General features: G+C 38.5%; 2 protein-coding genes across 4 annotated transcripts; both read left to right on the forward strand.

The window, feature by feature from the left end:
• The first annotated feature begins 7,931 nt into the window (after positions 1-7,931).
• gsx1 (GS homeobox 1) lies at positions 7,932-9,425 on the forward strand. Its single transcript, XM_079872880.1, has 2 exons — positions 7,932-8,483; positions 8,597-9,425. Exons 1-2 carry the CDS (start codon positions 8,108-8,110, stop codon positions 8,947-8,949), a joined length of 729 nt encoding a protein of 242 aa, XP_079729006.1. The 5' UTR covers positions 7,932-8,107; the 3' UTR covers positions 8,950-9,425.
• Positions 9,426-15,970: 6,545 nt separating this feature from the next.
• On the forward strand, positions 15,971-24,902 carry abhd10a (abhydrolase domain containing 10, depalmitoylase a). 3 transcript variants are annotated; one of them, XR_013821370.1, is made up of 6 exons: positions 15,975-16,120; positions 16,548-16,731; positions 18,844-18,955; positions 21,566-21,703; positions 22,800-23,401; positions 23,846-24,902. XR_013821370.1 is itself a non-coding variant. In XM_079872746.1 (5 exons), the coding sequence occupies exons 1-5, from the start codon at positions 16,036-16,038 to the stop codon at positions 23,139-23,141; spliced, it is 861 nt and encodes a 286-aa protein (XP_079728872.1). In that variant the 5' UTR covers positions 15,971-16,035; the 3' UTR covers positions 23,142-24,902. The 3 variants fall into 3 exon arrangements, 2 of the variants coding, with proteins under 2 accessions (XP_079728872.1, XP_079728871.1); XM_079872746.1 differs by having other exon boundaries at positions 15,971-16,120; positions 22,800-24,902; XM_079872745.1 differs by lacking the exon at positions 15,975-16,120 and adding an exon at positions 16,142-16,401 and having other exon boundaries at positions 22,800-24,902.
• The last annotated feature ends 415 nt before the right edge of the window (positions 24,903-25,317 follow it).

The raw sequence follows: 25,317 nt of genomic DNA on the forward strand, positions 1-25,317 counted from the left end.
AATTTACTAAATATATATGGTAACACTTTATTTCTATAGTCTACTTTAGACATTTTACTATAAGTAACTTTGAAAGTACGTGTCAACTTAGTTTACTAACCTTAACCTAACAGTCTACTAATACTATAGTGAAAGTTAGTTGACATGAAGTTGTAAATTAATGAGTTTGGTGACATATTGCAAAGTTATTTATAGTTCGTAGAAGTAAACTATCAAAATAAAGTTTAAACAAAAATATTTTATTTAGCTAAATCATGCAACTTACACTATGAGACAACAAATTAAAGAATAAAATTTACACACAACAGTATGTTGGGGCTTGTTCTTCTAAATGTTTCCACATAACCCTGTGATTAGAGACTGCATCGATATCCATGTTCTGTGTTTCAAAAATATAATTGTATGGGAATTGTGGGAAAGCCCATTAAAATAAATACTTTTCTTTGTAATAAATGTTCCAAATGTGCAAATAAGCCATTTTAAATACATTCGACCCAAAAGGTGTTTGGCCACTTAAAACACACATGTCAAAATGTCATTGCATTAAATACTTTTTCAGGGCTAGCTTTAGGTTTCTGTTTGATTTTTGCAATTGGTTTTAATGTGATTGTCAGAGGATGAATGAAGTCAGTTCTCAAGTTCACACAGGTGTCTAGCTGAGGATGGACTGTGGACATGTTTTTTTGACAACCATCCATTTGACAACCATTTTTACAAATACTTTTTGTCTTCATTTTGACAGTGTATATATTTTCATTCCAGAAAAGTGTTTGAGTCAGGGTTGGAAATTAACAGGGGCTTGGGGCAAAAAAATGATTTTATTTTAAAATCCCTAGTTAGAGTTCTTTTTTTTTTTTTGTATAGTTAAGCAATGTCGTTAGCAAGAGTGCTGGTTTTCCCGAATATCAACATGATTGCAAATGTGATATTTTTTCACCAGCAAAAATAGTTCCATGTGTCTCCGGCCAACACAGTGGTATTTCGTTACTGATGAATATACGTTTTGAATGAATCGGTTGAGCGAATGATTCAATGACCCATTCATAAAGTCAACGGCTGCATCTAAATATGCACACTTCACTAAGGCAAAAACAGAATCTGAACAGAGCAGTCCAGATTCATAGCATTCATAAAACAGTAGGCAAAAAGTAATAATAATAATTTGTTACATTTATATAGCGCTTTTCTAGGTACTCTAAGTGCTTTACCAATGGAAGGGGGAATCTCCTCAACCACCACCAATGTGCAGCACCACCTGGATGATGCGACGGCAGCCATATTGCGCCAGAACGCCCACCACACACCAGCATACTGGTGAAGAGGAGACAGTGATGAAGCCAATCAGTATATGGGGATGATTAGGAGGCCATGATGGACAGGGGCCAAGGGGCAAATTTGGCCAGGATGCCGGAGTTACACCCCTACTCTTTTTCGAAGGACATCCTGGGATTTTAAATGACCACAGAGAGTCAGGACCTCGGTTTAAAGTACCCGGATGATTGCATATGATGGACACTTTACTATCCTATGAGGCCACAGGAGAGGATTTATGAATGGCAGTGAAGCAACACAACTGACTAGGGCACATGACAATGACAACATGATGAATGCAGTACACCTGTATTACATTCACACTACACATTCACACTATATATAGAACTTAATTTTTGAAACAGCAACGAAGTAAATCCTTAATCGAAACAAGTACCTACACAGAGAGAATGTGATTTAGGATTCGTTCCTGAATGAATCGGCCGTTTTGAATGAATCCATTTTATCCATCATTTCATATGTCTATATTCAAAATGTAATATTTTTGCTGTGTAAATGTGTTCGTGCCCTCTGAGCTGCATTAAACAGCTTGTGTAAATATTAAATGTCACTTCAGATGCAGCCTCTGCAGATCAATAATGGATCTTGTTGGTACTGATTTCATTCATTTGGTAACAGCTCTATAGTGTCTTATTATTCTAATTGAATTTATTGTTTAAATTTAAGAAATTGGCCTAAAAGATGATTACTTAATGACACTTAATAACATTAAAATGATCTGTCCTCATTTTAAGTTTAAGCAATTTAAGTGCAAACAAACTTCCCTTAGTTTATATTATTTACTGACATGGATGCATTTTTTAGTGTCAAAAAAAGTATAATATTCATAAGCTGTAGATAAAACTGATCAATCTCTCAATGACGCTGGTTGAATGATAAATGTTGCATTTTGCACTGCATTACCTTGCAATTTGGTATTATATAAATTAACATAATTACATTTAATTAGCTTAAAATTAAAGCTTTTATCACCAATGAATTAAAAATGATCATTATCGGGCCATTTTGATATACTTGCAATGAGAAATGCAACCATGAGAAATGTTTTTGAAACACAATAATGTCATGGATGCACAAAGACAAGATTATTTCCATCTGATGTTAACATGTGCTTTCGTACCATCTGGTGTTTGGTCGTGGACGTATTATAGTTCGATATGACAATATAACACCGGCCTCTCGGTTAGGTATAATGAACTGCAACAAGGGCTGGTGGCTGAGCAGCAAATGAAAGATACTTTTCAGACCTTTTCAGCAGCCATCCCGTATAAACCTGCAGTCTGTGTCATCGCCCCAGGGCAGGATCTAGGAGGGGGACCACAGACATCACAGCGCCCCGTCCAGCTACGCCAAATCCCAGTGGGACTCTAAATCCTGTTTCACTGTTAGCTCACGACAGATCCCTCCACACAGACAAGTGGGGGCAACAGGACCAGCATGCACTTCAACCTGTCTCTAACCAATACAGTCTCCAACCATGAATAATTCACACCATACGGAAGCCATTGACCCCCAAACCCAATGAACTTAATGCTCACTTAATTTTATTTTATTACTCACAATTGAGAGGGGAGAAAACAAATGGTGTGAGAAAGGAGCCTGGTGAATCTGGCAGCTGCAGGCCTGCAGAACAAAACAACATCCCAGAAGAGCCCCGGGCATGACTTGAGGAGCTAAATGGGGTTTTATTATTGATATTTGCAACTTTTGTCAAGGATGAGGTATGAATTCATGAGGGTAGAGATTATCAATGATGCATTTATTTGTTGATTAGCCAACATTACAGCTATAACTACCCTCTTGCTTTATTTGATTTATTGGTAACACTTTAGGTTCATTTGTTAACATTAGTTCATGCATTATGAGCAATACATTTGTTACAGTCTTTTTTAATCTTTGTTAATGGTAGTTAACACAAATCCAGTTGTTCATTGTTTGTCACTTCACAGTGCTAATGTTAACAACTACATTTGATTTTAAGAGTAAATGTTTAAATTAATATTAAATGACATTAAATGCTGTAGAAGTTATTTTTGTTATTAACTAATGGAACCTTATTATTTATTATCTTCTAGATTCAGTGATTCTGGACACAGTTAATGAAGCTTTCTAAAAACAATTTTTAGAAATGTAAAAACTGTGCGCTCAAATATTACTTTGTTGGCGTACCATAGGCCTATAACAAACTGAATTAATGTGCTGGTAAATTTTTGTGGCTCTATGCAGATGATTATAAATATGGCCAAATAATCCAATAATCCAGGCTATCATCACGAATATTGTTGAGATTATTTCACACTATCCAGGATTGATATGATTATATATTTCGATATTTCAAACGCAGCGCTTGACGCGCGTCCCGCTCCGCGGTTGTCCTGCGCTTTAGGAGAGCTCCTCTGGAGGGCAGTGTGCGTCTCCTCCGCGGAGGTCAAACTTATTTGTCGGTCTCCAGTCGAGAGTACAAATGAGGATGAGCTTCCCTGAGCAGAAGCACTCACTCGCTGATAAAGAGATCGCAGGTGCTTCTCCATGGAAACTACAATGACTCAAAATCTAACAAGAGCAATATTTTAGAGTAGATTACAACGGGGCTAAACTAAAAAAATGCTTTTCACTACTTTCATAGTGTATGCTTGCAGGAAAAAAAATATGTTTGTATTGAATCTTTATGGAGCAACAGATTTTGTGTGAAAATACATTATAAAAGTGGTTTATTTCGTTTAAAAATCGTATAAATGTAAGAGGTGGACCTTTTACCCCACAGACACAAATTATTTACACTAATACTTTAGCTAAAATTATATGTTTTGAATAATCTCTAAGTTAATGCTTGTTCAAATCAACCACTTGAGCAAAGTTTGTACTATTTTCTGTTTATTTTGATAAATAAAAGAATTCATTTTTGTTCAATTACTACTATACTGTCAATAAAATATGTTAATTCAAAAAAACAGAAACAAACTTATTTTAAAAAGTAAAGATTCTGAAAGCATTGAAGGAGATCCCATAATAATTTAATATTTACCTAAAGGTATAGGTTACCTAATATTAAAGGTATAATACCTTTACAGTAATAATATATATTTCAACAATTATATTTTATGATATGATTAATATCACATTTTTAAAGATGATGGTTTCATTCTAAATATGGTGATTATCTCTAAAGTGGACACCTAACCTAATATATGATATTCACCATCTGAATCTAACAATGCATGTCAACAAATGGAAAAGTCAGCCAGCTGTTTATTATCATGTTAACCTTTGGGGCGCTTTTTACACCAATACTTTTACATGTTCTTCCGTTATTGAAAAACTGTTGCTTTAATTACCTTGAACAAAACTGAAAATCACTAACAAGACCTTTGTCTTAAAATATATTCAATAATTTTAGCGATTCGCCTTTTCTACTTAAATCTACAACATTTTAAAAAACATCAAATATTATAGATCAAGTTAGCAGAGTGTCAAGGATCAGCCAAATCTTGATGTTTGGGAAAGTGCTGCAAGTTTTGTGCCATCTAGTGGTTAGGAGGAAAATAAAAACCAAAGGCGCCTTTTACCCCGGTGCGCCTTTAGCCCTGTTGCAGGCATACCCTAATTGAAACTTGGTTACATAGTCGAACTAACTAATCCCCAAGGAGACTCTAATGGCAGTAATCGATGTTATCAAAATAAAGCAAAATGTCTTGATATTAAGTCCGCTTTACATTATAATAACATCATCAAGCCATTTGGGTAATTATTGACTTGGAATAAAACAAGGTCTGGTGGGGCACAGGTATAGAAGCTCACTCTCCAATTAGTTAATGGTGCGCGCCTGGCATGCGGTGTCGAGGAAAATGAAAGGCTCAATCCCCCATCTCACCATCCCTCTTTCACTCCCTATCGGATAACAGGCTCTTGTCCGTGTGACTCTGTACCTGCTGCTTGTTTAAGGGTTTAATTGCTCCTAATTTATCCGGCAAAGACCTACTATTATGGTGCTGCAAAGTTGCAACCAAATTATACCCCTTATGTGAGTCGAGTGGTGATTCCAGTGGAGTGAGGATTGGTGGGAGGGAGCGATAGACGAGGGTCCCTCGTCATTTTCCAGAAAATAAAACAAATGGCTGGGCCTATACAGTCCATTACCATCAGGCTCCAGGCGGTCCTGAACACAAGAGCTTTCTATTAGGCGAGCCGGCTCGGTTCCGGGGATATACAGGGAAAGAATAATTGTTGCATTTGTCAAGAACCATCCAGACTGATATTAGCGACGTATGTTTAGGTCATGTACGTATATACCTCTGATACGGTCCAGTAAACGGCACGGTATGCTGTTTTGTTGCCTCCATCATCATCCGTAGTGTGCATTTAGAGATGATCGAAGCTTTCACTGCAAGCCTGGTTTGCAAACCTGCCGATCAGATTTTTTTTGGTAGTATTTTAGAGTTGAAACAGTAAACTGTATACGTGGTAGCATAAAGGATGTTAAAGTCCCCATGAAATCAAAATTGAAGTTTTTTGGCTTTTAGTATGAATATGTTAGCCTTACTGACTGTTATCTGTAAAGTGTGCTCCAAAACAATGACAAAATGTGCATTTAGAAGATTTAAGCAGTCTCTCACTTCCGCCAATATGGATCAATGATTTTGAAGACATCACTCTGCACTTCAGCTTCTCATCAGATTTTCTGTCCAATCAAATGCTCTCTAGAATCTGAAGCATCCCGCCCCCTACACTATAAATAGACCCTGAAGCTGGCTAAAATCGGTCACTTGTTCACACACTATTGTTAGTGTCACTGGAACCGCCACAGAATGCTATATTTTAGCAATATGGAGGAGATTAGGAGTGCAAACTATTAGGAGGAAACTGCGGCTTTACAAAGCTCAACGGCTATGGCCGATCTGTGATATGAACGAAACACTACTGGCTATTTTTTAAAGGGGGAGGAGCTTTTCGATACTGCCCTGTCTTCCTGTTTTAGTGGAAATGATGTCAACACGTTGAATAATGCAGCTCTTTCCAAGCCACTTCAATGGGCCTTAACTCTCCCTGAAAGAATTAAAGTGACTAAAAATCAATTAAATTTGCAATGCGGTGTTTCAGATTGTTTAGCCTAAACATGAGGTATAGGCCTACACATCTCTGTTGCCTTGAGAATGTCGTCTCACTGAAATTAAATTTAGCTAGTCTAGTGATCTTTCTTTTTTATATGTTATGTTATTCAGAGTCTATACCTACATAATGCGCTGTCTTTGGCTCTCCATGCATTTAGTAATGATTTCGAACTTTAAAATATATTCCAATTAGAATCCACGTTTCGATGTTTACTCACACATTAGAATCCCCTTTTCCTTTGAACATCTTGTTTAGCAAACCTAAAGTGAAAGAAACTGTTTTCCTATTACTTAATTCAATCAGGGCGCGGCGGGCAGGGGCTTTCACTCGCCGTGCATTCGGGCCCTCAGTGACAGAGTCGGCTTTGTGCCACTTTGTCCGCCGCTGTCACACACTTTAATTCGAGCCTTTCTCTCTCGCATTGAAAACTCTCCACAATGACATTCAATAAGGGCTGGGAGAGTGAAAACCTGGTTATTTTTATATATTCCTTCCCGGACTCTGCGGGGGCCCGCGCGCAGGAATTAATCACTGTTTTTTAACCTCATCGCTTTGAGGTTGTGACGCGACGCGTCTCTCTCTCTCTCTCTCTCTCTCTCCCTCTCTCTCTCTCTCTCTCTCTTTCTCTAGAGAGACTGGAAATGATAGCCTACATTTGCCTTAGAACCCTATATTTTAATAGTTCTTGTTGTAAAATACGGTTTTAGAAATACTCGAAATTGTTCTGTTCGTTTGTGTGCATCCAAAACTGAGGATGTATCGAATATAATCCAAATAGAACGTTTCACTAAAACAGTATCAATTTACATGTATCCATTTAGTAGGCTATCTTCGTTAAATAAAAGTATAGGCTACCTGTAAAGGTAAAATAATAAAAACGGGCATAGAGTTCAAGTGAAAAATAACATCCTAAATGAAGGGAGCAAACGATCGATATCTGAATTAGAATTTTTGGTTCGTGAAGGAAAAGTCCCGTTTCAAAAACAAAACTTTGATCAGATTTTGACAGCTGTGTTCTATCCACAACTATGAAAATATTATTTCAATATAATAGACAACAAATAATGCAATCTAATTTTTAGAACACCCCCTGAAACACTCTCTCAGAAACAGTCCTATAATTGTAGTTATAATACTTAATGATGGGCTGAGTTGCAGGTGGATCCGGGCCGATGCGCCTCGTGACGCACGTCATTTGCACAGAATGTCTAATGAGTTCACGCTGAACAAATGACGAGCCTCTTTGAATGAAATTAATTAAAAGAGCAATAGTGTCCATGTGATCGCGTGAGAAAGAAAATAAAGTTTAAAACGACACTAAAGAGTAATAGTATAAAACGTGGGTATTTTTTAAAAGGGAGAAGGGGCAGTACCGCCTCTTGCAGTGTGGGTGGGGCTGACAAGAATAGACTACATTATGCAGTTCATTTAGTTAACAAGTGAAATAATAGGGAAGCGTGCAGAGTGAATGCCGAGAGAAAAGGCACAAAACCCTATTGAGAGCTCTCAGCGTAACCGTCACATGGGCGCACTGGCTCTCCAACTATTTAAGCAGGAACACTTTCTCTTCAGCACCATTCAGCCATCCAGCCTTAGGTACGAGACTGACAAAGAGAAACTTTTACAAACTCTCAGATATTAGGTGAAGAGACACGGGGCTGCCAAGATGCCTAGATCTTTCCTTGTGGATTCCTTGATTTTGAGGGAGAACAGCGAAAAAGGAACCGAGAACAGCCCGCCGTTGTTTCCTTACGCGATGCATCCGTCTCATCCACTCCACGGTCTCTCCGCCGGCTCCTGCCACTCTCGAAAAGCGGGGTTGCTGTGCTTTTGCCCGCTGTGCGTCACATCTCAGCTCCACTCGTCTCCTCCAGCGCTACCGCTCATCAAGGCTTCCTTTCCTGCCTTCAGCTCCCAATACTGTCACACCGCGCTCTCCAGACAGCATTCCACATCCAGCGGCGTAAACCTCAGCGGCTCGGGGTTATACCAAGCCACTTATCCGGTTCCAGATCCACGACAGTTCCACTGCATATCCATAGGTGAGTCGGTTGTGCCAGACGCGTCGCCAGTCATCATAAAAAGTCATCTTTTGTAACTTCTTTTCTGTTTTAATGTCACCCACATCATTTAACTCTTTTTGTTTTTCCAACAGAGAATAACAGCAGTCAACTTCAGAGCAGCAAGCGCATGCGCACTGCGTTCACCAGCACGCAACTCCTGGAGTTGGAAAGGGAGTTCACCTCCAACATGTACCTTTCGAGACTTCGGCGCATAGAGATCGCAACTTACCTCAATCTGTCCGAGAAGCAAGTCAAGATTTGGTTCCAGAACCGCCGCGTCAAGCACAAAAAAGAAGGCAAAAGCGGCTCCCACAGGACTGGCGCGCACAACTGCAAGTGCTCGTCGTCCCTGTCCTCCGCCCGGTGCTCTGAGGAAGAGGATGACCTTCCCATGTCACCCCCGACATCAGAAAAAGAGGACGCAGATCTGTCCGTTAGCCCGTGAACTCTTTGCGCACTGCTCATAGCCACCACCTCAAAAGACTCTGTGCGCCACTGACTCCAGTGGAATCCTGAATGCAGCCAAAAAGCGACGCGCGCGCCGTCACCTGTAAATAGCGAGAGAGAAGAAAAACTTTATATATGTTCGGGGTCTGTGTATCCCTTTAATGTTGTATATTTGTATACATGTTCTATGTTTGTAGTTTTTTTCTGAAAACAACTTAAGACCGTAGTTCCGCATCCAAATACATTTCCTGTCACCAAAAGATTTTAAAATCAGTCCAACAAGAACAAAGCTGATTCGACTGACTTTTTAATTTGTATTTGTATTATTTTTTAGAAGATATTCAGATTTGTTTGTATGGATGGTGAGTACAGGGTAGCTTTAAGCACATTTTTTGGGGACAGAATGGAAATATGGGATGTATCTGATGTGTACGTCACTTCAGTGACGGAATTTGTTGTACTTTTATTGTAATGAGAATATTTATTTATTTAAAAAACCTTAATGCTGAAAATAAAGAATATTTCTTAGTGACACAATTTGTCTCGTATCAGTTGGTTTTACAAGCATATTATCCAATACAACTCACAAAGCTGGGTGAACCTGTCACATTGAAAGCAACAAAAGCCACACATGACTTTCTCTTTTTTTTTTCTTCCTAATAAGACCGAGCCTTCTAATTTTATAATTTATAAGGCTTGAATTTTCTTTTGAATCGTAACAGCTTTTAGTAATATTCATGCGTAAAATCCTTCATTTTAATAACTCAGCGTCAGACAGAAAACTTTCTCTTACGCGTGTGACTTGGAAAAGTGTAAATCCGAAACAGTGGATGAACACAATGGAAGTTCTGCGCATCTTCGTGCAATATTAAATATAATCAGTTTTGTTTCCCCCAAAAAAACTAACAAATAAAACACGTATACGCTAAAAACATATGCTTAATCATGACTGCAAGGATACGTGACACTTTATAAATGCGCTGGGACTATGGTGATTATTCAAGGGAAAGTATCCATAAAGCGTGCGCAATGAAGGGTTGTAATGTTCTGCAATTTTAAATGAATGTATTTTATATATAGCATCATGTATATCTACATATAAAGTCTTCGCCAAGGGAAGTAAACCTCGAGGCGTAATTTAATACTCGCTAATGTGACAAGCGCGCGTGTTGAGCGCAATCCAACAAATAAATAAAAAAACATTTATAATGTCTTTAAAGGGGAGAAACATGAGTGTCCGTGGCCGTCTGTAATAGATGACCATGATTAAGTAAAGATAACAACTGATAAAAGATTTAGACCTTTTAAAACACTATCGTTGTGAGAGTTCGGGTGCGCGGAGAGTCTGCGCGCTTATCTAAATCACTGGATCACCGAGCTCCTCTATTTACAACTCAAGTGCATCGGGATCGATCTCCGTCAAGAAGTCCAAAGAGACGCGTATTCATCGGGTTCCCTGTGGCATTCCCTGGGGACGCAGCTGAAAGCGCCTGGTGTCCCCCAGGCGCGGGGCCTCTCCGTTAAACACTGAGCCCTTTAGCGCACGGTTCTTAACAGTCTCGTGAGAGCGGGTTAATAAAACCCAAAGTAGTGTATTAATACACAGACAATAATGCGCAAATGAATAAAATATGCGAGTCAACGAGACAGATTAATCGATGTTTGTATTTAAATTTATTTAAAGGGGTCTAAGCGGACACTTGGTGGTGGTGATGATGATGATGAGGGTGATTATTGTGTTCGCTTGTTGCGTTTAATAAAAACGGCCATTCCGTTTCAAAACTCATATAGCCTAACTATAATATGAATTGGTTATTTATTCAAAAAAGTAGCTTTCACTTTTTTTTTGCTCAAGGTCTCAAAAATTAAAGATCGTTCGTGTCGACATCAGAAACTAATATCCCTAACAATTAAGAAAGACATGCGGGCTTGCGTTCTGTGACAAAAAAAAAAAAGTTATTTTATTTAGGCCTACGTAAAAAAAGGCTATTTCCCGTGCATTTCTATTTTTCATCTCCTTCACGCGCACCAGAACTGGAGCTCACATTACATTTTTAGCAAAGCGCTATACCGCACTCTTGGACGCTGGACTCGACGCGCCCTGCTCCATTATACCATGGCACTTTAAATCTTCATTTAAATAATTGAATTGGTTTTAAATGTTATTTCCTTTGCTGGGAATTTATCATCAGCTATCGGTGTCAACAAAGGGTCTGGTAAGATCGGGCACATTTACTAAATTATTCCAGTCATTGTGTCTTCGGGATCCCGGATTGCTCGTGGAAACTCTCCTTTAATTGTTCACTTAAACATTTTTAACAAAACTCTAATATTTGCATTTGTGAAGATATAGGATTAGGCCATTTTGTTAATTACACCATACAGTCTCATTTTGCACCGTGCGTCCTCTGCAAAGCGCCCTTTATCCGCTCAATAGCCCGGGGGTACGTGCGCCCTGGGGGAGTTTAAAGCCTGCATGCTGCTCCAAATTCTCAATTTATTTATTCTTAATTTTGCGCCGATCAATTCATTGAAGCAAAAAAGGGCTACAGTGTCTTTTTAGGGGAAGAAAGGCGAATTGTTGACGTGACCCTGACAGGGGCTGCTGAGAGGGCTTGCCTGACGCTCGAGGGCCGCTTGAGTCAACAGACCCCCATCTAGCAGACTCGCCCTTGTCTTTCTTCCAACTAATTTTTCATTTACGGCTTTTCTTAGACTTGTCTCTTATCTATCAGATTAAAAGAGCAGCTTGTAACAAATCAGTCTGCCCGATTTACAAGAGCATTAAAAGCGGACAAAAGAGGCAGGCCGTCAGTACCTGAGTCTGGTAGACGGTGAGGCGCTGCAGCTGATTCGATGAGTTGAAAATGCGCACGAAACAAAATACTTGAATCCTGAAAAAGAGCCTTTGTATGTTTCTTTAGAAATCAAGCAATTCTGCATGACAAAGGACAATTAATAAGCCGTCTTTTCACGACCAGCAGCTGGTTTCCCTGTCAAGGAAAGTTGGAAAAAATTCGGACTGAATGCGCGCAAAAGCCCTTTGCGCGCAGACAGCTACCCAAGGTGACCCATTTGGCACAGTTAAAATAAGCAGGCTGAGGCAAAAGCGAGGGAACTGTCAAAAACATTTAAGCTGGAATATCTTGAAATTGCAAATCCCTTTATGTGGAGGGACGCTGCCGATCTGGGTTAGACGTACAATGGAGGTGGTTAAGTTGGAGAGGCTTTGGAAACGGACACGTGGCCTCTCAATGAGAGCTTCTTGGGAATCGCGTGGCTCGCAGCGCGTCTACAAACTTTAAACGAGGTTTAAACTGGATATTTTCTCAGATTCTTAAAGTAGCTAGGTCAAGTTAAATATAGTACGACGATAATAATAATAATAAAAAATATATATACTACGTTAACGTTAATAAATGTAAATTTAACGAGTAATCCTCAAGTGGCTGTAACTTTCCTTTATCTTCGTAAAAAATATATACAGCCTAGATTTTTTGGTTTTTGTACGAGACTCGAAATCCTATTTAAACAGAACTCTTAATTTGAATTCAACATCAGTTATTTAGGCGTGAAATGCTTTAAAAATGTTAATGCGAGACCCTGTCCTGGACATTTTTACGGTTTCTGGATGCGTTTTGTGTACAGATAAACAGTTAGAAACATTCGAGTTTTTTTTTTTTTTTTTTTTTCCCCATAATAGTCCATTTTCAGCAATGAACATTCTTTCTTTTTTTCTTTTCTCCGTGGTGGTGTTTTACTTTTGCACTATGATATCTCTCTGAAATAAGCGATTGAGAACAAACAGGCATAAATTATGAAGCCAGAGAGTGCCATCTTGATGGTGGCTATACATCATTTTTATTATAAAATTGATTAGGACACATGTTAAATCTGACTTTGTTTACCAGCAGTTTCTCATTCTTTTATCCAAGTTTGCGCATGCAGAAACTAAACATCTAATAAGACATTCCCAACACAATGTGCCACGGTCTCACAGACAGAGCTGAGCATTTTAAACTTACAATTCATTCAGTGTTTTTCAGTGAGCGTTTTACTCAGTATCACGCAGTTTGATGTTGTTCATGCAGAACTGAATCACTCCAGTGCGAGGGAGAGAGAGAATCTGCACCTGCGATGTCAAGAGGTCGAGAAATAATGAACAGGGCTGACTTAGAACTGCGCTTTCAAGTGTTAACTCTTGTAAACTGATATAAAGAGACAAGACACACAATAATGCTAAGGGAAAAACACTCGCGTATCCGCCTGTATGTTTTCAGCGGCGCCTTCCAAACTTTCACAGCCTTCTAAATTCTCTTTTTGATTGAATTTTGCACAGTTAAACAGTTCCAGCCACCTCCTACCCCCGGTGCCATTGATGTCTTTCTGACCTGATAAAATGCGCTTGGCTGCCGTCAAATGGGCCAGCTTTGCCTGTTCACATTTAAATATGGGAATTAGTCATGAGCCCTGTCACAAGCAGCAGAAATTGCTAAATTGTTGGCCTCTTTTCAGCGACGAGAGCGCTGGGGTCTGCATTCATTAGATTGAATTTAGCGTCGAGGTGAGAGACCTCTGTGGCTGTCTTTTACCGGGATGTCATAACAAGGAATCGTTCTGGAAATGAGGGGGCGTGCACGCGCAAAAGCGAAGAGGAGGAGGGGGTTGAAGCTGTAGTATTATTATTATTATTATTATTATTTTATTTTTTTTAAGCTGCATCATTTCAGTTTGGAGCGGATTCTGTCATTTAGTTTAACAAATCATCTCACTAACACTTCTGAGGGTGGGCACAGTGTATTAGTGAGGCATGGAAACACAATTAATGTTGCTCGTGTCACTTTCAAGAGCTTTTGATAGCCGACCTATAGTTAGATATCATCCACTAAATCCTAGCAACCACATTTTTAATGACAAAATGTACATTTAGAGTTGCAGAGCGCCACGGTTAGCCACTTCAGAAGAGTCTCTCTCTCGATTACGACTCCCTCCCTCCCTATAAAGTTATTAAAAAACATATATGGCATATTCTTCAGACTAACCCCTTAACCTAGGCTATACGTCATTTTATCTTATCTGGGCTATTTTTTTATGACAGGAAGTTTCCACAGTTTTATTGTACTACTTTCGAATAACTGTAGCAAGTAACCTTGGCGGAAAATATGATTAGCCTACCGTGACAAAAAAAAAAAAAAAAAAAAAAAAAAAAAAAAGTCTGTCTTTCTCTCCTGCTGTCCATTCATAAAACTACAGGGTTCTAAACAGTTTTAAACCAACTTCACTTGCATGCAGACATATAAATTAAGTGTTTCTATAAAGACATAAATTTAAAGTTACTTTATTTAGAGATAATGACATCTAACATCAATGGAAGGTAAAGCAAGTTTTGAGCCCCATTTATATTTATATTTATATTTATATTTATATTATAGCCTAATAAAATTGTAGCCTGTATCTGACAAACACTTTATTTCTAATAGGAAAATAAGGTGAATTCATTACCTCAACTTAGTTCGTTAATCGTCTGCTGTCATTCTCTCTCCAGTGGCCAGTCTCTCAGGCTGAGATGAGCGTTTGCTCTACAGTGGAGTTACAGCGACACCTGATGGACAATACAAAAACTACATTCTATGGACAAACTGCACAAGACCCAGTTGTTTCATTTAGTTAAGCAGACACATCTATCTATCTATCTATCTATCTATCTATCTATCTATCTATCTATCTATCTATCTATCTATCTATCTATCTATCTGTCTGTCTGTCTGTCTGTCTGTCTGTCTGTCTGTCTGTCTGTCTGTCTATCTATCTATCTATCTGTCTATCTGTCTATCTATCTATCTGTCTATCTGTCAGTCTATCTATCTATCTATCTATCTATCTATCTATCTATCTATCTATCTATCTATCTATCTATCTGTCTGTCTGTCTGTCTGTCTGTCTGTCTATCTATCTATCTATCTATCTATCTATCTATCTATCTATCTATCTATCTATCTATCTGTCTGTCTGTCTGTCTGTCTGTCTGTCTATCTATCTGTCTATCTGTCAGTCTATCTATCTATCTATCTATCTATCTATCTATCTATCTATCTGTCTATCTGTCTATCTGTCAGTCTATCTATCTATCTATCTATCTATCTATCTATCTATCTATCTATCTATCTATCTATCTATCTATCTGTCTGTCTGTCTGTCTGTCTGTCTGTCTGTCTGTCTATCTATCTATCTATCTATCTATCTATCTATCTATCTATCTATCTATCTATCTGTCTGTCTATCTGTCTGTCTGTCTGTCTGTCTGTCTGTCTATCTATAATTAGTCATCAATCATAACTTTGTTGAGTCAGTTCCATAGAAAAGGCTACGTAGATTGGTCTAATTTGATCCAAAAAGTAAGCCTGATTGCCCCTGACTGCTAAATCTTAGACACTGTCTTAAAGGGATAGTTCACCAAAAAATGAAAATTCTGTCATCATTTACTCACCCTCAAGTTGTTCCAAACCTGTATGAATTTCTGACACAAAAGAAGATATTATGAAGAATATGGGTCACCAAAAAGATGATGGGCCTCATTGACTTTCACAGCATGGAGAAAAAAAATACTATGGAAGTCAATGGGGCCCATCAAATATTTTGTGACATTCTTCAAAATATATATTTTTGTGTTCAGCAGAACAAAGCAATTCTTACAAGTTTGAAACAACTTCAGGGCGAATAAATTATGACAGAATTTTCATTTTGGGGTGAACTATCCTTTTAACATAGCTTTTTGTAACTGAGGCTAGCCTACTTACAACGCCCTAAAAGTATGTAGCCTACTCTTTTTGTGACAAAAAAGTGCATACTTTTGAGTGTGTAGCAGAAGAAGACAAGCTTTGAGACATACTTTTTTTAATCTCACATACTGTTTAGGATGTGCACGTGTGTGTGTGTGTGTGTGTGTGTGTGTGTGTGTGTGCGCGCGCGCGCGCGTCACTGGCGCTCCACGGCAGCAGGGGGCGGTGATGTGCGGTCGGGTCTCAGTCTCCATCAGGACACTATTCAGACTGGATTCCTGTGTCTCCGCAGAGAGCGGGGCAGTATGGCGTCAACTGTGCTCAGAAATTGCTCAAATGTTCTTAAAATAAACGTCCGGAAATTCACCACCCTCCCGCACGTTTCTACGGGTAAGCAGAAGTCCTTACGAAACGTAATTATGCAAGAGCTTCGATGTGTTGCGGCCAGGGGGCGTACATGTTGGAGGTGTGGCCAGCATGTTCAGTAAAGCACAGGCGACAACGGTGTGATGTCTTGATCTAACTCACCGTTGTCGATTTCGTAATTTGAAGCTTGAACTCTGCTAAAATGGAGAAATCTTGCAAACCTGCGTTTGAGATGGCAGCTGACACACCGGAGGAGAAGTCATTCGTGTTTGGTCTCCTATCTAAGCGCCACCAACAGTTATCAAGTTAAATATTTTTGTTGTTGCTGTTGTAATAAAGAGAGAAAGCTTGCAAGGAAGAAAATGAATTGTGTTTTGTAATATCTTATTTTAAGTATGCTTAGCTCTCAGGCTTTAAATTGCATTTAAATAGCATTTTTGCTTTGTTTTAGGTGTTCGACACAAGAGCACAATCCAGTATGCCACACGACCCGATCTGCCAAAGCTGGCCTACAGGAGGCTGAAGGGGAAGAGTCCAGGAGTGGTTTTCTTGCCTGGTTTTGCCTCACACATGGGTGGACAGAAAGCAGAAGCATTAGAGGAGTTCTGCAAGTCTTTGGGTCACTCATACCTCAGGTGCCTCACTGTTTAGTAGAATTAGTTTGTAATCAAGTAAATCAAAAATCCGGGTGAAAAAATTACATCGATCCACGAAAACGACTAAAAATGAAGCATTCTGCTGCCAGGCCAGTAGTTGGCGATGTCACTATAACACTATACATCTTTAGACTGAACACATGCGCGTGACGTCACCATTTTTACAAATTTGCGTTTTTGTAGTTTACACGGAGACGATAACGGTATCGTTTTCAAGAACTTGCATTTTCAGGCCCCCAAAACGCAACTCTTGTGAATGGCCAGAACACATAAAAACTTTTCAGTCTTTAGGCCCAGTTTACACCTGGCTTTAAGATGCGTTTTGGTCGATCGGATCACAAGTGGATGACGCCTAATACAGGTGTAAACGGGGTCTAAAAGTTTTGAGCTTGTCCACTTTCGAACACTTCCAGAGGTAGTTGAAAACACATTTAACCGCATTGCTTTCGTAGTGTAAACGCTCATGTGGTCGAATGAGTTTAACAGCCACTAAAAAAAGTTCTGTTTACCCTAAGGGGGGTTATTGCTGCTCTCACTAGCCGCATTTCCATTTTCCATACCGAAATTATTATTTATCGCTGTTTATTGTGCTTAAAGGGATATTTCACAGATTATCATTAAGCTTTGTATCAGTAGAAACCCGGTAGTATTTTCGAGTGACCGTGCTTCCCTCCCTCATGTCCCCCTGAGACGAGAGATTTCTGTATTGTGTGTCTGGAAAAAAACTCTGATGATGCAAAAATCATCATTTAGTGTCATCAGGGGCTCTTTTGGCCAGAGGCGAGAGACTCCAGCCAGTAGGGGGAGCTCGTTCCACATGTGTTCAACCCGCCCATAGGGGGATCTCACGATAAAACACAGACTTTTCAGTTTCGAGTCGACTAGTAGCCTAGTTGTATCTTTTCTCCCGATACTGCCCTCTGTAACCGGTAAGCTTGGCCTCCTAGTGCAGTGAAGCAAATGCATTCTGGGAGTTGTTGTTTTTCATCCACATGAGCCAAAAATACATTTTCTGGCTTTTCTCAGTCTAGAAGGCTCCAACTTAAAGGGTTGGTTCAGAATTTTGGACATTGGACCTCATTTACAAGTTAGCATGTGTGTTATTTATCAGTGGAGACAGTTTTCAAAAAATTTCACCCAGTCCTTCCAGTTGCATAGTTCGCCAGTGCTAGGCTAGCGCGAGTCAACGGTAACTGCTAGCCTGCCATTAAAACAGTTTTACCCACTCCACAGTACACCAAAAGCAAATAAATTATAACGCCAGACTACCGATGTAAGTGTCTGTTGAGAGAATAATGTTAGAAATCAAACTACTCTTGCATCTCAATGATCGCATTACATTTACAGGAACTAGTTTCTCAGCAGCGGTGGAATTTTACTTTGCTCCGGTTATTAGTACTGCGCCGAAAAGCAGGCTTTAATGGCAGGCTAGCAGTTACCGTTGACTCACGCTAGCCTAGCACCAGCGAACTATGCAACTGGGAGGACTGGGTGAAAATTTTTGAAAACTGTCTCCACTGATAAATAACACACTGGCTAACTTGTAAATGAGGTCCGATGTCCAAAATTCTGAACCACCCCTTTATGTAAATAATTTTAAATAATAATTTCACATTTCTACTACATAAATGACCCAATTTAAATACACATTCATCTTTCCAGTGGTGAAATATCCCTTTAAACAGTCAAATACCGGTACAATGTCTGTCTTGACGAGTATTCACGTAAACACAGTTAGTTTTGCTTTAAGTGAACGTAAAACAGTTGAGAAAGAAAACGCATGTATAATGGATCCGTGCATCAGGTCTTAAAGTGACAGCAGCCTAATATACCTACTGCCAAATTATGATATAGTATTAAACATATCTATATGGCAGTTTTTCCCCACGGTATTGATGTCAAAATGGTGGCCAGAGAAAATGCTGAGTGGTTAGTAACATTGGAAAACTGCTAGCCACAGTGGCTGGTGAGCAAAACAGTTAATGTCAAGCCCTGAGTGTCACTATTATCCGTGATGATACAGTGTTTTCTCTATCCATCTTTACATTTTAACTCTAATGCTATGCTATTGTGATCATTTTCTTCCTTTAGGTTTGACTATTCTGGCTGCGGGTCATCTGAAGGGGAAATGGGTAACTACAACATGGGTGCCTGGAAGAAGGACGTACTCTATGTACTGGATGAATTAGTAGAAGGGCCACAGGTGAGTGGATTAACAGCATTACCACACTGGAGAGTCTTGATGAATACAATTTGACCAGGAATCATTTATTGACAAATATGCCTTCAGTTACTTGAATACGAATGAATCAAATTATGCACATAACCAAAGTGGAATCAGCCCTATTACAAACTTTTTCTGTCATCAGTATCCCATGTTCACATTGTTTTTTCCCTATTAAAAGGTTCTGACAAGCAGTGTTGGGGAAGCTACTCTGAAACTGTAGTTTGACAAGCTACACATAAGTTAAAGTAGTTAAACTACAGTCAAGCTACTCTTCAGAAAAAGAAGTTAGCCGAACTACAGATTACTATTAAAAACTAGCTAGCTACATTGAAACTACTTTGAGTTTTAGTTTTTTTTACAAAGACGTATATTACAAATAATTGAATAATTGTTTTCGATTCACAGATGCTTTGCTAAAGCTGTTTTACAAAACTGTGGCAGAGTAAACTATGATGGGTCATCATAAAATCAGAAAAAGACATTTGATATAAAGCAGGACAGTTAAAGGTACAATATGTAAGAATTTTGCATTAAAATATCCCATAATCTCAAGGCCAGTGTTATATATTTTGTTAAGTTGATTACTTACAATATCCCAAATGTTTCCAACTATTTTTAAATCGTGAGAAAATGGCGATTTTAACCAAGGAAACGGGGCGTTAGAGCAGGGGGGAGCTGGGAGTCGCCAGTCAATCGCGTCATATCCGCGTTACCCTCGGTTTCCGCTCGTACTGCGTGGAGTCCTGGACAAAGGCGGAAGTTGTACTTGTAGCGTCTATCAAGCAACAAACGTTAGCTTGTTTCGTGCAGTCGTTATGGAACACAATTATTCTTTACCGATTGCAGCTGGTTCTGTCGACATAGCATGCTTAATTTTATATTTTCCAAATGTAGCATTCGGTAATAGTTATGTTTATGTAAGGGAAGTATTATTGCTTTAGGTTTGTGTTTAGTTTATTGACATTGTTTATCACGTCTGGTGTTTATGGCCATGTAAATAAATATAGCATGTGTTATACATAAAGATTAATCAGTATTTTGGCAATTGATGTGGGTATGTTCGAATATACTTTTACAACAATTGTTTAGAACACGTAAAACTGCGCAGCGTTATCACAACAATGAATTCGACATATACAGTAACATCTATGATAACCAATATAGTATTAAACCTTACTTTTCTTGCGGTTAATTCATTTTAATGAAATAAAAATGTGATGAGGTTCAAGAGTCAGGAAGGAAGAAGACAGGGGTCGGCGTGACTGGGACTCGTACTTTATTAAAATAAAGCAAAACAAACAAAAGTCGTGCACAACGCGCATTCACCGCGGACACCGCGACGGCACGAAACATTTCAAAAATGAGAGCTCGGATCCACCGGTTTTCTTTCTCTGCGTCCAATTTTCTCTTCAGTCTCTCTCTCGTTCCAGCGCGCGGCTTATAAGCGGTCTCTCCACGCGGATCACAGCAATAAGACACAGGTGTTCGTCATTTGCACTTGACCTACTTGTGTCTCGCTCGTCTCTTCTCTCTCCCATTACAGACCGCGCTGAACCACGCCCCCCTCGCCACAAAAAGCATGTCATTATAAAAATAGAACTTAGCCTCATCCATGAACATGATTTTTCGATTCCCGTCTGACTGATTTACATCCACGGTGGAGTTTAAAACGACAGTTCCCATCATTCCACGCTCCTTCACATCGTCATCAAGCTATGCCGTTGTTGTTGTTTGGAATGTAGCGCCCTCTAGCGGCAACAATTCTTGCATATTGTACCTTTAATACATTTTGAAAAGGCTATTATTCACCTGTATGAGCTTGAAGTCTTCGACGTAGACTGCATTTTAATCTTTGGCTTGCATAAATTACATAAGTGTAACCTTTACTAATCGATTCATGTGAAATCTCCACTGTACGTCCTTTAGCACATAAAATACACCAACTTTGTCGCTAATTTATCAACTTTTCACACTCCTTTAGAGACTTTTCTTCTAAATACTAGCGACTAGCAACAAATCTAGTGAATTTTTGGACTGCTGGTTAACATGTGGTCAGTCACTATATCATACTTGTTCAGTTGTCTGGCAGAATATATCTAAATGAGAACAACTTTATTGGACATTCGGATATACGTTACATTAAAATACAGTATGTGAGCACGGATTACGAGAATAAAAAGACGTGCCTTTACATAATCATGAGAATATGTCTTCTCAGTGAACTGTAAAGCCACAAGATGTGTGATAAAATAATAGATAGCGGTAATGCACAATTTTTGTGATCTAAAAAGACGACGACGCTTCAGTATTGATTGGAGCATTGCAGGCTCTTCAAAAAAACGCTTTTGGTCACGCTACACTTCTACTTGCTGGAAAAAGGAGTTAGCTACTGGAAAAGCTGCATTGTAAAAGCAACTGAGCTACTTATGTAGTTAAGTTAGTAGCGTCGTAGTTAGCTTGCAGTTAGCTATTCCCCAACACTGCTGACAATTGTTTGGAACTTGATGTATTTTTTCTTCTTTTTCTCCCTTTTTACTCAAACTCGCACACAAATGGTCAATTTCTCTGTGGTGTCACTTGCTCAAGATCCTGGTTGGCTCCAGCATGGGTGGATGGCTGATGTTGCTAGCCGCTCTTGCACGGCCAGAGAAGACGGCTGCTTTAGTGGGCATCTCAGCCGCTGCAGATCATTTCGTCATGGCCTTCAACGCCCTACCAATAGAGGTACGAAAGACTTCTTTGAAACTTCAGGAAATATTGATAAATGATAATAATACAAGTAATTTGTTACAAGTTTCACAAATTATTCGAAATTCCCTTGACCAAAAACCAGTAGGATTTTCCATTGGCTTTTGGATTATTGCAGAAAATAAGCTGTTTGACATACAAAAGTACATGCTTCTTATACATATTCTTTGTTCACCATGATCATTTTCACAAATTAACAACTTTTATGAATTTTGGTAGAAGTAGAAAGCTAAACGTAGGCTATAAACGAATTACACATTGGTCACATGATTTCAGTTAACCATCACCATTAAGCTTTAGTCAACTCTTTCAGTCTTTATTTAAAAACATTTTCCCTTACTTTACACTTTACGTCTTTTTATTCTCGTAATCCGTGCTCACATACTGTATTTTAATGTAACGTATAGCCGAATGTCCAATAAAGTTGTTCTCATTTAGATATATTCTACCAGACAACTGAACAAGTATGATATAGTGACTGACTACATGTTAACCAGCAGTCCAAAAATTCACTAGATTTGTTGATATTCGCTAGTATTTCGAAGAAAAGTTTCTAAAGGAGCGTGAAAAGTTGATAAATTAGCGACAAAGTTGGTGTATTTTATGTTGTAGAATAATGTAGTGAATATTCTGCTCACTACAGACCTTATTTTGGACTTTTAACAAAAAACCCATTGATTTCAGGACGGTGGAAATGTAAGTGCTAAAATGCTAACTCGTTTTGGCCTACAAAAATACGTCATCCCTGCGCCACTCTATTGCTCATACTTATACAACCCTCAGCAAGTAAATGAGAGTTTTACGCCTTTTCTGTTGATATCTCCTTTTATACTATTAAGGATTTAACACAACAAAAAATATTTGTATCAGAGGTTTAAATATTCATTGTAATTTTTTTTATTGTAAATATTGTTTATTTTCATCTTTATACATGGTTGTTTTTCAATTTTAAATGAAATAAGAAACTAGAAAATGACCAATTTAAAAATATGATTTTTTTTCTCTCAAGTTCTTTTGAGCTGGCACTGCACCTCCTTTGCCTCTTGATCCATATCTTCCCCTTTTTCAATAGACAAAGAAGGAGATAGAGGAACAGGGCTTTTGGAAATTCCCTACCAAGCACAATGAAGAGGGTTTCTACACTCTAAGCATGGACTTTCTGAAGGAGGCCGAGAACCACTGCATACTCCAGAGCCCCATCCCTGTGTCCTGTCCCGTCCGACTGATTCACGGCCTCAAGGACTCGGACGTACCCTGGCACGTCTCCATGCAGGTCGCAGAGCGGGTGCTCAGCAATGACGTGGATGTCATTTTTCGCAAGCATGGGCTTCATCGCATGTCAGAGAAAGATGATATTAAGCTCATAGTGTACACTATTGATGACCTTATCGACAAATTAACCACTTTAGGGTGAAGAATGGGTGACAACGTGAAGGATGGACCAGTTGGGATGGGAAAAGCCGTGTACACGGGTGTCAGGTTTCTGGAAAATCGAGGTAGATGTAGTGACGGAAAACAAAGTAATTAAAAGGGATGTCAACCAAAAGTGAAAATTCTCATTTCCTTCCAGAGCAATAGGACTTTATTTGTTCCATCATGGAAGAACATACAGCGACCAGCTGCTGCCATACTCGTGCGCTCTATTCCTGAAGCCATACGATAGCTTTGTGTAAAGTATAGGCCAACATTTAAATCATTATTCAATGAAAATCTTGCCTGTTCCTATAGCTCAACAGAAGCAAATTTGATAAAACCTTATAACCAAATGCAACGTTCCAAGTTTGAATATGCACAAGCACTAATGCGATTTCAGAGCTTTGACGGGGCAAGAATTTCAGTGATTTATCACTTCTGTAACACTTTACAATAAGGTCTCATTTGTTAGCATTAGTTAATACATTAACATTAAACTAACAAGGAGCAATATATTTTTTACAGCATTTATAAACATGTTAGTTCACAGTGCATTAACTAATGTAAACCAATACAACTTTTGATCTATTACATTAGTAAATGTACTTTTCTTATAAAAGTATATTAATAAATCATTGATATATGCTGTAGAAGTATTGTTCATTGTTAGTTTGTGTTGTTAACTAATGAAACCTTATTGTAAAGTGTTACCATTACTCCAGTTTCATCACAACACAAAATGCCAAACCTTTGTAGACAAAGTAAAAAGAGCTCCACATTTGTCTTGCCTTGATTTTTAGTATTGTTTCTCATTTTTGTAATGGTATAAACTATTGTTCAACTGTTATTTTGTTTTCAAAGTATTGCAAGTAGCATAACATCGTCTTTCACTTCATTTGGTGAGGGTGGGACAGTAGCTCACGGTGTCTGTGCCTTGCATATTAAGAGTGCATGTCTTTTCTTATCACTTCCAGTAGGACACACTTCTGAAGAACATTGTAATTTTTTAATGCAAAACGGAATGCGAAAAACGGAAAGGAATGGCTAGTACTTGCTTTTAATATAACAAGGTATTCAGATGCGACAGAATATTTAAGCATTTTCAATCACTTTGAGTTCTGTATTTTGTGCACAGACAATGAAAAATATAGAAGTAGAACACACTGTTGTGCTACAGACTACACGATCAGACTAGATTGGTGAACAACACTGTATAAAGCCATTTATTTGGAAGAGGAGTGTAAACGCTAGGAGGGTTTTGCTGATTTTGACTTCTTTGTCTGTTTCACCACCTGTTTTTTCTTCATGCACTAGTGAAGTGATGCAGCCACAGAACAATATCGTCTCTTCAAATTGTTCTCTTGTTTAATATATATACTCAAAAATACTATATATTTTTATCTCTGAGTTGTTGTTTTTATTACCGCCAACTTTGGTATTATATGTGTTTGTTAGAGTATCCATTGATAGTGTGACAAAAGTTTTGCTGTCTTCCTTTTTCCTTTTCCTTTTTTCACTAATATCGCCACAGGTTGATTACCACAAGTATTGTCACCCTTCTCTTCTGTTTGTCAGATTTATGCTTGTTTTATTATTTATCTCATTTATTATATATATATGTAGATTTCTGTTAGCTCATATTAAACATTTAAAGATGTTATAAAGTTTAAAAGGCAACATGTATGTCATGTTTTCAGATATGTATAAATCTATGCCATGTATAAAAATAGGTGTTTTCATTATTAAACTGGACAGTGAGAAACTGCAGGTTTTCTGTGTCATTTGTTTGTCTGTTTCTTGTCTGTGTGCTTGTTTTGATGTAAATTTGTCATATATCCTAGTCAAAAAGTTTGAGACTTGACCAAATGACGTTTATCGTTGAGTTTATGTGAGGCTTGGGTTTAAGGGTAGGGTTAATGGTCTCTTACAAATATTATTAGTGTGTGTGTGTGTGTCAGGTAAACCATACATTATTTTCCCCTTTATGTCCTTGTGGGGACATTTATTTGGTCCCCATGAGGAAAACAGCTTAAGGTTTTTTTTTTTTTTTATTATGTTTTTTGGAAATGTAAAAATACTGAAAGTTCACAAGATCTTACTCTCTTAGTCCCTTTCTGAAATCCTGACGTGAAGATGATGCTGAACTAGAAGTTTCTAAGGACCCCCAAGCTTGTGCC

This window comes from Squalius cephalus (assembly GCF_949319135.1).
Source record: "Squalius cephalus genome assembly, chromosome: 5".
In the NCBI taxonomy this organism is placed as follows: domain Eukaryota; kingdom Metazoa; phylum Chordata; class Actinopteri; order Cypriniformes; family Leuciscidae; genus Squalius; species Squalius cephalus.